Here is a 13,004-nt window from a genome sequence, read left to right on the forward strand (position 1 = left end):
GTGCAGATGGCCTAGAGGTTAAGAACCCAATGTTCCTACTTCACGCCCCGCAGGGAACCTCTCATCCCATCTTTCTTTTCCTCTACTTTCCTGTCATCTCTTTACTGCTGCTATCTAATAAAGGCATAAAATTCCCCTGAAATTACTTTCCACATTCTCACTTTTATAACCCAAGAGTTCCTTCAAAGATACGAGAACACACTGTATTTTTTTTAAATGTATGCATGATTTCATGGTCACTCACTTGACTTATATAATATTTTCTGGAAAGAAAAGACATTCTGTATGTATGAAAGCTGGAGCACTGGACTTTTACATATAAATGATGCATCGTAACATTCAAACTCCTGCCAGAAAGGTTCTAACAATGCTGATTAAACCAGCTCTTTGAATTTCAGTATACTGCAGCTGTAGCGTCTGGTGTCTGTGGCGACTCTCCAGCACAGGGAAAGTGATACCTTTTATGTTAACCAGCCACAGTGAAAAGTGGAAGAAATTAATCTATTTTATGTTACATTTGTTTTTGCTTTTCATTGTGTCTTCTTGATTCTTCATCCGTTTGTGCATAAGTCTGATGTTTTTTTCTGAGAGTATGTATGCTAACTAGGGCTGTCAAACAATTAATTTTTACTAATCATAGAATTTCTATACTTAATTGCAATTAATCACATTTTTTTTTAAATTGCATGTTTTCAATCTCATTATTTTTCCATTTCAAAACAATTTTGAAGTCCATATTGACAAGGTAAAGCAAGATTGTCTTGATAAGGAATCAAATGACAGAAGAAATACTGCATGGGACGAGCATAAAGTGGACATGTCTGTAAAGGGGAGACTCATACCCAAAAAAAAAACATTTTTATTCAGTTATCTTGGCCATTTTGTTTTCCCATAGCCAAAATTTAGCCTAACTTTGGAATGTTATTTACCCCCCTTCATTAGAAGATAGCCTGTAATGGTTGATATCTCTGGATTTCAGGTATTTTAGTTTCATATGATACTCGTATCATTGCTCTAGCTTAAATTCAGCCTAGTACAGTGTCTTAAAGACAAGTCAGCTGGCAAAATAACTAAATCACAACCCAATTAAACAGTCATTCCTTGATTATTTACTTTCTGTATGTTCAATTGTATTTTGCATGTTGCTGTCTCCATTTGCCCTGCAACGAGTATTAGATAACACGATCTTTTCTAGGAACCCCACAAACAATTGGCAGTTACTTATCAAGTCATGATAACGAAAGTACATAATTATGAAACTTTGGGGTCTACAAAATAAAATGTTACCAAATAGACCAGTGGAGACCGCTATCAAACAGAAGCCCCAAGAAAACCAAAATTCAGACACTGGAGAGTCTCAATTTTCACATGACCATTTAACTGAAGGTCCAAGTGAGCCAATTTTTGGTAGCCGACTTAGCCAAACACCCCCACACACCAAATAAAAGCTTAGCTGTCCTCTGTGAATAGCCGAGGCCTTTATGTAACGGTGTCATTTGGTTCCTCACCACTGAGGCTCATTCACATGCAGCGCCAGATCAACTGTAGCCACAAACAGCCTCATCATCTCTGGCACAGAGAGTAAACGGTAAAAGATTAAAGGATAATGGCTGGATGTCATCGGCCGTGAGACAGAATATGGACATATGCTGCTCTTTGTGTGGGTATACTGTAGGTGAGTGGGCCAAGGGAGTGTGTGTGTGTGTGTGTGTGTGTGTGTATATTTACACTACTATTCTAATATCCTGTAACTCAATCCCTTTGGCGCTGCAGTGAACCTCTTCCTGTCCTTTCACGAAATGGCCCTGTGTGTGTGTGTGTGTGTGAGAGAGTCAGTGTGGCTTTGGCACCGTTGACAGTGCCACTTGTGGGTTATGTAATGTGCTAGTCTCTCTCACACACATAGAAAGGCAAAAAACACTCAAGTATGGTGGAGCCTCCTCTTGTTCAGGGCCTAAGCAAATCCAGAAAGAAGAGAGGGCCAGATCGGAAAAACACTGAGTGAACCTTTTGTTAGTGTTGCTCTCTCTCTGCTGATTTTCTCTCAACACCTCACTCTCATTTCATTCAACTCAGGGGTTTGACCACAGATGCAGTACTCTCTTCCCATTGGAGGTAATGTCATCTTCATCACTTCTAATCTTCTCCTGATTCATGTTTTAGTTCTTATTTCTTGGCTAAAACAGCAAACCAGTCTCCTTGTGTGCATCTGTTTTCAAGGTCGACACTTTTATTGTAATTTGAGGAAGCAATATGTGATGTGGAGGGTTTCACTTGTTTGCGGCGTGATGCCTTCAAGTTCTGATGAGAGATGTCAGGGTGTGTCCCATGCGGGTTGCTGCTGTAGTAGTGACATATTGTAGATTAAATGCACATTGAAGGACGGCTGTCTTAAGGAGAAATATGTTTTTCTAAACAATTCTTGTTGGTGCAGTGAGGGGGGGGGTTTGGGACACCTTAAAGGAATTTAAGAGGTACCTTATATGCCCTCTCTCTCTGTTTTAGAAAGTGTGTGTTTGTGCTGTCAGACTCCCTGCAGGTTTGTTTTGCCCTCCAGCTCTGCATATGTGTGTGTGTGTGTGTGTGTATGTGTGTGAATCAGGTGGCTAGGGGGGACAGATTAATAATAGATTTGACCTGAGTTAAGGGAGAAACAGAGACAGCAGTGAAAAGTTTGGGCTATATTTAAAACTGCCAAGTCACACATGCTCGATTTTCAATGAGAGAGGCCGAAAGGTCAAGAGCAAAAGAATACACACTTTCTGTCTGTAATACACTTATATGCATCCATCTTCCTAACTCTTAGTCATTAGTCATTTGTGTTGCTGTACAAAAGCCTTCCTTTTCAAACTACCTTGCTGTCCATTAGATTTCATCAGCAGAATTTCTACCTGTTGTGCCACTAAAAGCAGGTGTTTTTTAATGAGTCATGAGCGGCATTTTCAGCCATGATTATGCCACCAAAGCGGATAGTTTTTTAGCATTACACATGGCATTTTCAGTCATGATTTTGCCTCCAAAAGTGGATGCTATTTAGCAAGACATCTGTGGCATTTTTAGCACAATTGTGCTTCCAAAAGCAGGGGTTTTAAGCGATATATTGGTGGTATCTCCAGCTGCAATTGTGCTACAAAAAGATGGTATTTTTAGTGAGACATCAGCAGCATTTCCAGGTGCAATTATGCTACCAAAAGCAGGTGCTTTAGCGAGAAATCAACTGCATTTTTAGCCTCAGTTGTGCCTCCAAAAACGGGTGTTTTTTCAGTGAGATATTGGTACAATTACAGCTGGCAACATTTCCAGCTGCAATTGTAGCACTAAAAAGGGGTGATTTTAACAGACATTTGTGGCTTTTTCAGTCAAGATTGTGCCACCAAAAGTGGGGTGTTTTTTTAGCAATACATGTGTGGCATTTCTAGCGACAACTGTACCACCTAAAGCAGGTGTTAAAATATTATCTTTTCCAAACCAAACTAAGCAGTTTTATGCAAATGTAACCAGACATTAACCACAGTGTTATTGATACATGAAGTTTAAGCATATCCGCTACATGATAACATACAAATGTTTAATATCTGTGGTTTACAGGAACATACATTGCTAACATTTATTCTGGTGACTGTGTTTGGTTAAACAAATTTCATGTCATCTGTATTTCCTAACAGCATCTCCCGCCCATATCTTCTGTGCTTTGCCACTTGTTTCTTCACATCTCTCTCTCCTTTTCATTTGTTCTCTCTGTTCTCATCTGACTCACACACTACCAGAGACAATGAACAAGAGCAAAACATCCTGATAAAAAACCCTGCGTGTGCACACATGCACAAAATAGCTGGGAGAGCAATGCATCGAGAAACACGGTCAATTATTATTATGGCCTCAACTTGTTGGCAGCTCCCAAACTTGGACTGAATGTGAACTCAGTAAATTTCCAGGTTACTTTTTAATGCCGAGCTCAGCAGGTGAATGACCTCAGCAAGCAGACTGTACTGGGAAAAAAAAACTGCCTACAAGGAGAAATTAGGGTAATCAAATGTCAGTGTTTGCATTTGGTCTTTAGCTATAGGACGTGTTGTTGAAATATCACAAATAAAGACAGGTGTGGTTTCAAGTAGAATAAAGACCTAAGCACGCAAAACCTGTCACCAAGTAACTGTGGTAATGATATGATGTTAATGACGGTTGGTTTCTATTATGTAAGTAAATATTATTGTAGACTGACTCTCTTCATACTTGCTTTTATTTGGCTTAAATATCTATCAGTGTGTGTTTATCTCTTACTATCCAATAGGCTGCTGGGAAAAACATTTAGTGTCCCTTATTGTTAAGTGTTACAAATGTGGTATTCGGTCAGTTGTGATTAAAGGAGCAGTAGCAGTGTGTAAATTTTGGGGGGACCCCTCTTCCTCTCCAAAACAAGCAGTGATTTAATCGTGTTTTCCTGATGCCGTTAGGCTTGTCACAGAGGGGCTGCTAACAGTGGTTCACAAACGGCCCTAGAGCCAGTGTTTGGTTAGTCCATTCTGGGCTACTGTAGAAACATGGCGGTGCAACATGGCAATCTGCAGATGATAGAAACATTATAAGGTAACGAAAACACAGCAACTCTCATTTCCATTTTCTTTTCTTTTAATTCATTTACTTTGTTTCTTCTGAGTTGCTGTTATTCTGTGTTATCCATTGGTTGATTTAGAATAGGCAAAAAAAAAAAAGCCTTGGTCTTCAGCCTATTCCTTGAGTATATTACTTGAGTAAAATTAATTAAATTATAAATATATTTACAAAATTATAAATATATAAATTATTAAATTCATTCATTCATTCATTCATACAATATGGACTTCCAAACTGTTTTGAAATGCAAAATAATTGAATGAATCGATTAAAAAAATGTGTTTAACTCTGATTAATTATTGAAATTATGCAATCAATCGTGTTTTAAAATAAAATTAAAATCATTTGGCAGAACTATAAGGAACACATACTTATTACATTTTATTCTCTCTCTTTCAATATATCCCCCTGAATCCTACACACTGGAACTTTAAATACAAGTTAAGTCAATATTTCCAATGGCTGATCTCGAAAGTAGGATCTTATGAGGAGCATTTGAATGCAGCACTTCCCCCTCCCTGAGGGAAACTCATTCAGCCATGTATGAAACAGCGAACTGTAGAGTGGAAGGAAATAGAGGCGGGACGTCTCCGCCCTGAAGGAAAAGAAAAAAAATCTTGTGGATGAAAGTCTCCAAGACGAGGAATGCGCTGTAGTTTGATTACCTGCCTGCCGAGGAACCTAAAGCCTCTCCTCTTGTTGTGATCCGGAAAACAAAGCGTCCCTATGAAAGACAAAACGACCTCTTTGACGTGTAAGTAGGCTGCTTATTCATTTTAAAGCGACAGCAATGGGTTTGTCCATTGGAACCAAATCTCTGTAATATTCATGTCTTACTCCTGTAGGTCGATATTGTGGGACTTTCTGTGGTCACCAGGCTATTGGGATATTTATAGTCTCTTTTGTAAGGGTAAAGCTCCCTAACCTACTTCTCTGTGACTGGAGTGTCTGTGTTTGAGGAAAGAAGGCATTGGCAGACATACTTGGGGGGCGCTCCATTCACCCCATAAGCCTCTGTGACCTGGATTTATGATGCTGTTATCTATGGAAAAAAGCCTCGCTGATAGGGGGGTGGTCTGTTAAAAGTGCCACAGAAACTCTTGGCAACTCTTCTTTTGCAACTTGTTGAACCCCCCGGGCGCTGCAGGCAGTGAAATGAGAACTCCATCAGATCTCAAAGGTTTGTTTGTGTTCGCTGGAAACTGGAGCTGGTGTGTGTTTTTTGTTGTTGTTTTTTCTCAGGCAATTAAGAAACTGAGTGGAACTGTACTGAGTTTTGCGCGTTTTTTGGCATCACTTTGCGAATTGCTACTGTTTGTATTGTGCAGCAAAGTTGCAGCTCATGACTTGGATCGCTCCTAACCTCTCTCCTGTCTGTAAACATAAAGAAATTGTGCAGCTTTAATTACTTCAGGATAGTGTTTTTTTCTATGTTTCCGTTCTTTTACGCACCATATCTTTTTTAAATGGCCTATTTGTGATATCATCTTACTTCCATTCCGCTCGGGCGTGTTGATCACACTTGAACCAGGTGCCTTACGTAACCGTACCTAACCGAGCCCGTCTGCTCTCCAGTGTGCCAGCGCACAAAACGCAAAACGAGTGCCATTTCTCCTCATAATTCCATTCCGTTATCACATTTGAGTGTTTTAGCTGCTCCTGAGAGGCTTACAGGTAGGTTAAAACAGATTGTGCTTCTGATGTGTTTCTTATTTTCTTTCGTTTGAGTTATTCAGGAGTTTCTCAGTCTGTACTTTTCCACTACCAGCGGCTTTTTTTCTTGGCACCGGGCCTCCCTCGGCTCAAGCTCTCCCTCTTTTGTATACCGAGGGGAAACCTGCGTCACTCCCCGGCCGTTTTAATTGAGAAGCAGCCAAACGGTGAAGCTGATAGGCCTGGTTAAGAGGCTATCAGATTATTTGTACAGGACCAAGTTGCAATCTCGCCGGGGGATAAGCGGAGGAGGCATGGATACGGGGTTGCAAAAATAATCAGGAGCTTGGAGAATTAACCCGAATCTCGTAAACTCTCTCGAGCTTTAGCTTCGTGTTCACATGTTTGTACGATCTGCAGTTTATTCTGGAACATGTAGCACCATATGTTATTAATTGACACATCTGGATGTCATTAGCCTATAGGATTTGTTGTAAATGTCGCTGCCTTGGTGACTCAAGTTCACACTGTGTGACACATTGGATGTTGAACAAAGTTGCTATGGAGTTGCACAAACATGTGCAAATAGTGCAGTCTTCCAGTGAGTTGCGGTAAAGGCATTTTTTCTCTCTTTTTCCTATGTTTTTTTTGACGCAAGCAGAACTTGAGGTGCGGCTATGACGCGCTAGGAGCGCAACGGCCTCTGATTGGCCGAGAGTGGGATCGATCATCTTCGCACGGTCCATTTAGCTAAAAGAAATGTTTGCACAGTGTCACGCCCACCAGGGGATGTGGGTGTGTGTAAGGAAGGGGGCGGCTCCTCCCTCCTCTTCGGTCTCTTATAAAATAAGAGGCAAAGGCAGGTTAGGTATACTTTGATGAGCTGCTGTTCCACTCATCACAACATGACGATCAAAACAAAAGCAGAAAAGTCGGTCATGACTTACTCCAAATCTAGAGGACTTGTGGCTTTAGTCACTGGTACGAAATCAGGATATTTAAAGCATGATATGGAGGCTTTTTTTTTTTTTTTTTTTGCTTTTTACTTAAAAATCTAAACTTTTTTCCTCCGTTTTTATTTCTTGTGTTGCAGCTTTTATGAAACAGAGGAGGATGGGGCTGAACGACTTCATTCAGAGGCTTGCCACAAACTCCTACGCCTGCAAGCAGTGAGTACCATCTGACTCATGTTATTGTTCTACATTCACTGGAGGAAGAAAACATTGGGAAACACAACCAGAAATGCCAGTTATGGTGTCCTCTGGAGAATCTTTGTGACTTCATTTGACTCCCAGACCAGCTGATTTGCACAAATACAACAGCTGAGGATACTTCAGATGCTTTGTGGATGAACTAAGTCTCAACTCTGTTTTTTTTTTTCAGTCCTGAAGTTCAGTCTATTCTGAACTTGAGTCCTCCTCAGGATGCTGAGCTCATGAACGCAAACCCTTCCCCTCCTGTAAGTATATTAGAAGTAACCCTTTGGAACCTGGGCAACTTGGCTTGACTTAAAAAATAAAATTAAAAAAAAATACAAAAAAATGGGAAGAAAGCAATGAGCAACTTAAGAAGAATTTTAACCCAGAAATTATTTTAAATAAATTTACCAAAAATAAATAACACAATTTGCAACCAAACAACCGGGCTTTTCAAAAATAATTTCTAAATGTACTATTTCCTTGCAATTTTTGCATTTCTTGTCAAATTGCTTATTGCATTTTCACCATGTTTTTCGGTTTCACAGTTCAAAAGTTTAAATATTTGTGAAAGGTATTTGAATGCAGCATGAGAAAAGTGATGTTATCCCACATTTCAAAGGGTTAAACAGTGAATTATGTGTTTTTTTTCCTCTTTGATTACATTCACCTTATACTCTGTTTATCATAGCGTTCGTAATTTGGCTCTAAGTTCTTTGTTCTCCCCCTCTTGCAGCCTAGTCCATCCCAACAGATCAACCTTGGTCCATCCTCTAACCCTTCGGCCAAACCCAGCGACTTCCATTTTCTCAAGGTGATTGGCAAAGGCAGCTTTGGCAAGGTGCTGCTCGCGCGCCACCGCACGGACGACCAGTTTTACGCAGTCAAAGTCTTACAGAAAAAGGCCATCCTCAAGAAGAAGGAGGTAAATGTGCAAAAAGGTGCAAATGCAACCAAAAATGTCTCTGTGTCCACCTCTCTAACCTTTGACCTGCTCTTTGTATTCCTCAGGAGAAACACATCATGTCAGAGAGGAATGTGCTGCTAAAGAATGTCAAGCACCCTTTCTTGGTTGGCCTGCACTACTCTTTCCAAACAGCGGACAAACTCTACTTCATCTTGGACTACATCAATGGAGGAGAGGTGAGTTACTGGCTGCCAGAAAGCGATGGGGAAATCAAACAGAGATGATTGAAGAGAGGGGGCTATTTAAAGCTAAATATGAATGAATAGGGAAGGAGGACATTTATGGGTGGATATAGTTGGATGAAGGAGGCAAGTTTTAGTGCCAGAATCAGAGTTAAATATGAGGCAGAAACACAGACAGACAGAGGGGATATCCTGTCATGAGAAGCAGAATAGAAGCTGCCACTCTCTGTCTTTCTTTTTCTAAAGGAAACACCTCTCAGGAAATCACGGGGTGGGTTGGGACAGCGGGAGAGACTCAGGGCCAAAATTAGCAGCGCTATTCAGGCTCAGTGTGTGTCTAATCGAGCTAATTTCCTGCGATTGTTGGACGAGCAAAGACAGTGCTTTTACTTCTCCCCTTTCTCTTTTCTTCCCCTCTTTTCCCCCCTCTATCCAGCCGCTCTCTCTCTCCACCTTTGCCCCTCATTTCATCTGTCTTCCCTTGTCAAACTTTTTAAGCTGTCACCTTCCTGACTCTTTATTTCCTCCCATCCGGTTTCCTCTTTGTATCTGCCTCTTGATCGTTGCTCTTCTAATTTCCTATCGCTGTTCATATGATTTGAGAGAAAATCCCTAACAAAGTCAAGACATTTTAGGGTTGTCTTTTCACAAAAATACTCAAAGAAAAATTTTTCTTGCTTTCCAGCTGTTCTACCACCTACAGAGGGAGCGCTGCTTCCTTGAGCCCAGAGCTCGGTTCTACGCAGCAGAAATCGCCAGCGCGTTGGGATACCTCCATTCCCTTAATATCGTCTACAGAGACTTGAAGCCAGAAAACATCCTGCTGGACTCACAGGGACACATCATTCTTACAGATTTCGGCCTGTGCAAGGAGAACATTGAACCCAACGGGACCACATCGACCTTCTGCGGTACGCCAGAGGTAAGAAGGAAAACATCCAGTGATTCAGAACTTGACAGCATTATGTAATATTCAGTAAGCTTACCACTTCTCTTTGCCTGTTTTGTATCTTAAGTATTTAGCACCTGAGGTTCTACACAAGCAGCCATACGACAGGACGGTAGACTGGTGGTGTTTAGGAGCTGTTCTCTATGAGATGCTCTATGGCCTGGTAAGTAACATTCCCTTTCACTTTACCAAATTTTCTAGAATACTTACACCCCACCCTCAATATTATCTTGAAGCCACAGTTGTTGACTTTTTCCAAAATAACTTTTTGTCCTATTTGCTAAAACGATAACTATGTTCACACAGTAGTACAGGAGACAGATCATCTGGAAAAAAAAAGCCACATTTCTCTGCCTCCCTTAATGCTTCTAATGGCATTTCATAAAATCCACCATGACTGGAGGACAACAACCAATCAGAGCCGAGGAGTCTCTAATGCAGCTGTCAATCATGTCAATGAATTCTTGCAGCTGTCATTCGGAGCACTATTTTGTCTGACTGGTACTATGATTGACAGCTGCATTAGAGACTCCTTGGCTCTGATTGGTTGTTTTCCGTAAGACTTCTAGCAAATGCCATCGCAATCACTACAAGAAGGGAGGAAAATATTATCCGTCTATACTACTGTGTGGATGTAGTAACAGTTTCAGCAAACATGACAGAGTTATTTTCCGAAAGTTACGAACTGCATCTCTAAATGTCAGTAATATATACTGTAACACTGAGTTATACTGTACACAATGATACAATCTCACCACATTTTTGTTTCACGTGTTTGTGCATGACTCTATGCATGATTTAAAATGATACAATCAGTGTTTATCATGTGGATTCCTCCCTCCATCTTGTTGCCAAGATGCTAATCAACTCTTTTTTTGGTCCCTCCCCCCAGCCGCCGTTTTACAGCCGCAATACAGCAGAGATGTACGACAACATCCTGAACAAGCCACTGCAGCTGAAACCCAACATTTCCAACGCAGCCAGACACCTGCTGGAGGGTTTGCTGCAGAAGGACCGAACCAAGAGGCTGGGCTGCACAGAGGACTTTGTAAGTGTTTGGTTATGTTGATCATATGAGTTTATCTGTATGCATATTTACATATGACATACATATACATATATAAGCATGAAATTTAATTATTCATTATTTGTGTTTTTTTCACAGATTGAAATTAAGAACCATATATTCTTTTCCCCCATTAACTGGGATGACCTCAATGCCAAGAAAATCACCCCTCCCTTCAACCCTAACGTGGTATGTTCCTTTTTAATACTCCAATCAGTGCTGATTAAGGCAAATTTGATGATTTTCTGCAACATACTATCCAAAGTCCACAGACTTGCTTGTGTCTTAATCCTCAGTTTTTTTTACATTTACATAACTAAATCAAGAGCATGGGACATCCTCACTGTGAATTAAAACATTTCCAATTATGGTAAGGTATTTTACAGCCTGACTAATCCCTACTTGTCTTCTCACCTTCCTCCCCCATCAGACGGGACCCAACGACCTGCGGCACTTTGATCCAGAGTTCACAGACGAGCCGGTGCCTAGCTCTATTGGCTGTTCCCCTGACAGCGCACTTGTCACAGCCAGCATCAAAGAGGCTGCCGAGGCCTTCGTGGGCTTCTCCTACGCCCCATCTATGGACTCCTACCTATAGGATTTAAACAAAGGCACTCAGTGGACACCAATACAGACTTACAGGACATGAAAACTGTGACGTGTCCATGGACTTGCATCTTGACCCACTTTACATTTCCCATTGGGATGGTGGACATTCCCCAACAAACCCCTGCAACAACTCTGCATCTGCAAAGAATTTTAGAACTTGCCACAATCTCTCCAACTCTTAAAGAAGACATGCTGCAAGATGATGCCTGCCATGATTGGAAGACTCGTTGGGGTAGTAATCCTCTGTTTAACCCTGATTTACCAACGCACAAATTCTTCAACCATCAGACACAAAATGCTCTGCAGCCTTCAGTAGTCCCAGATAGCGAAGGTCCTTTGCACACAGCTCAGGCAGCTTAAAAGCCAGCCTCAACCCTGAAGCCACAACTGACAAGCACATATGCCAACTTCCTCCTTTTCTCAAAAGAGAACGCCTGGACCGTACTGTACCAGCCCTTACAAGGATTCCCATCATCTATGTAGCCAAACATCTTCCCTCTTTTAAGATCTGTCCAACCATCCATGGGGAAGCCACCTATTGACTTTGAATGATTCGCTCGGAGATGATATTCATTTTTGGTGCTTTAGTTTCTTCTCATTTCTTTTCTGTGTGGTTGAAAAGGGAGCCTTTTGAAGCTGAATGTTACAGAGGGGGATGTTTTATTTTTTCCTCTAAAAGGTGCCTTTTGTTTTTTTCTCTCCATCGGAACTCACATCTTTTGGGTTTGTCTGCGTTGACCTTAAAGTCACCAATGTTTCATTTTGCTCCATGCCTGACCACAGGTGGGAGATGCTGTTTTTTGAAGTCTGTAGTTAAGAATGAAGTAGCACCAAATTAACGCACCGGTTCCGGCTTTAACACGTCAGACGTAGAGAGCTCAAATGATGTTTCATAACTTCATTTGCACATAAAATAATAACGGTGATAGAGAGAGAGAAAGAGAGAGCACAGCTGCTAGGTGAGAAACAGAGTGACGCGTTCAAAGGTGTCTGTAGTTCTGCTTGCCAACTGTGTCCCCCTCATAAAGTCTTCCATTCGCCTCACAATAATGTAACGGCGGCCTGCAGCTGGGCCGACGCCATCGAAACTGAACATTCCATTTTAATATTGCTGTAATGCAGTTTGACGGTATTTAAGTTTGTTTGTATATTTGGAGTTATGTGTACTAGTTTTAATGTATATTGAACAAAAAATGACTAAAGGTATGCTTAAATATGTATATGTAACAATTCATGTTAAATGTACTGTAAATTGTAAAATTGTTTAAGATTTATGTGACCATGGTTGGTTTGCAAGAAAAGTTTAACTTTATTACACCTTTAAACCTTGTTTGTAACTATTGTTAAATGGACTACATGTACATGAAATTACTTAATGCATTATGTCTTTGTGTTGTTCATTTGTTCACTCGTCCATCTGATTCTCATGAACGCAATTTCTCAAGAACTCCTTGAGGGAGTTTCTTCAAATTTGGCAAAAACGTCCACTTGGACTCAACGATGAAAAGGTCAAAGGTCAAGGTAACTGTGACCTTGTGTCTGTCTCATTCATGATAAACAAATTAGATTTCAGTGTTCAAGGACAATAATCACGGTCACTTTGACCTCACAAAACATGTTTTAACTCAAGAATTCATACACTTATGACAAAATTTCGCACAAATGTCTAATAGGATTAAAATAATGGAATGCTGCAATTTAATATACAAAAAGTCAAAGGTGAACTTCATTATGACATTATAATGTTCTGCAAAACCCTTCTCTGGTC

General features: G+C 40.7%; 1 protein-coding gene across 4 annotated transcripts in view; it reads left to right on the forward strand.

Moving 5' to 3' along the window:
• Positions 1-12,619, forward strand: part of sgk1 (serum/glucocorticoid regulated kinase 1) — a 47,363-nt gene extending 34,744 nt beyond the window's left edge. The window contains exons 1-10 of one of the 4 annotated variants that reach the window (XM_088089106.1): positions 5,212-5,368; positions 7,361-7,436; positions 7,651-7,726; positions 8,200-8,388; positions 8,475-8,606; positions 9,298-9,534; positions 9,629-9,724; positions 10,454-10,609; positions 10,727-10,816; positions 11,058-12,619. In XM_088089106.1, the coding sequence (XP_087945232.1) occupies positions 5,341-5,368; positions 7,361-7,436; positions 7,651-7,726; positions 8,200-8,388; positions 8,475-8,606; positions 9,298-9,534; positions 9,629-9,724; positions 10,454-10,609; positions 10,727-10,816; positions 11,058-11,225 (1,248 nt within the window). In that variant the 5' untranslated portion in view covers positions 5,212-5,340 and the 3' untranslated portion in view covers positions 11,226-12,619. Of the gene's footprint in view, positions 1-5,211; positions 5,369-5,774; positions 5,795-7,089; positions 7,249-7,360; positions 7,437-7,650; positions 7,727-8,199; positions 8,389-8,474; positions 8,607-9,297; positions 9,535-9,628; positions 9,725-10,453; positions 10,610-10,726; positions 10,817-11,057 lie in introns of those variants that run through there. The other 3 variants (XM_088089107.1, XM_088089105.1, XM_042502982.2) reach the window with 3 other exon arrangements.
• Positions 12,620-13,004: the final 385 nt, after the last annotated feature.

The sequence above is a fragment of the Plectropomus leopardus genome, chromosome 16 (genome assembly GCF_026936395.1).
Source record: "Plectropomus leopardus strain MGB_pleo_1.0 chromosome 16, ASM2693639v1, whole genome shotgun sequence".
In the NCBI taxonomy this organism is placed as follows: Eukaryota; Metazoa; Chordata; class Actinopteri; order Perciformes; family Serranidae; genus Plectropomus; species Plectropomus leopardus.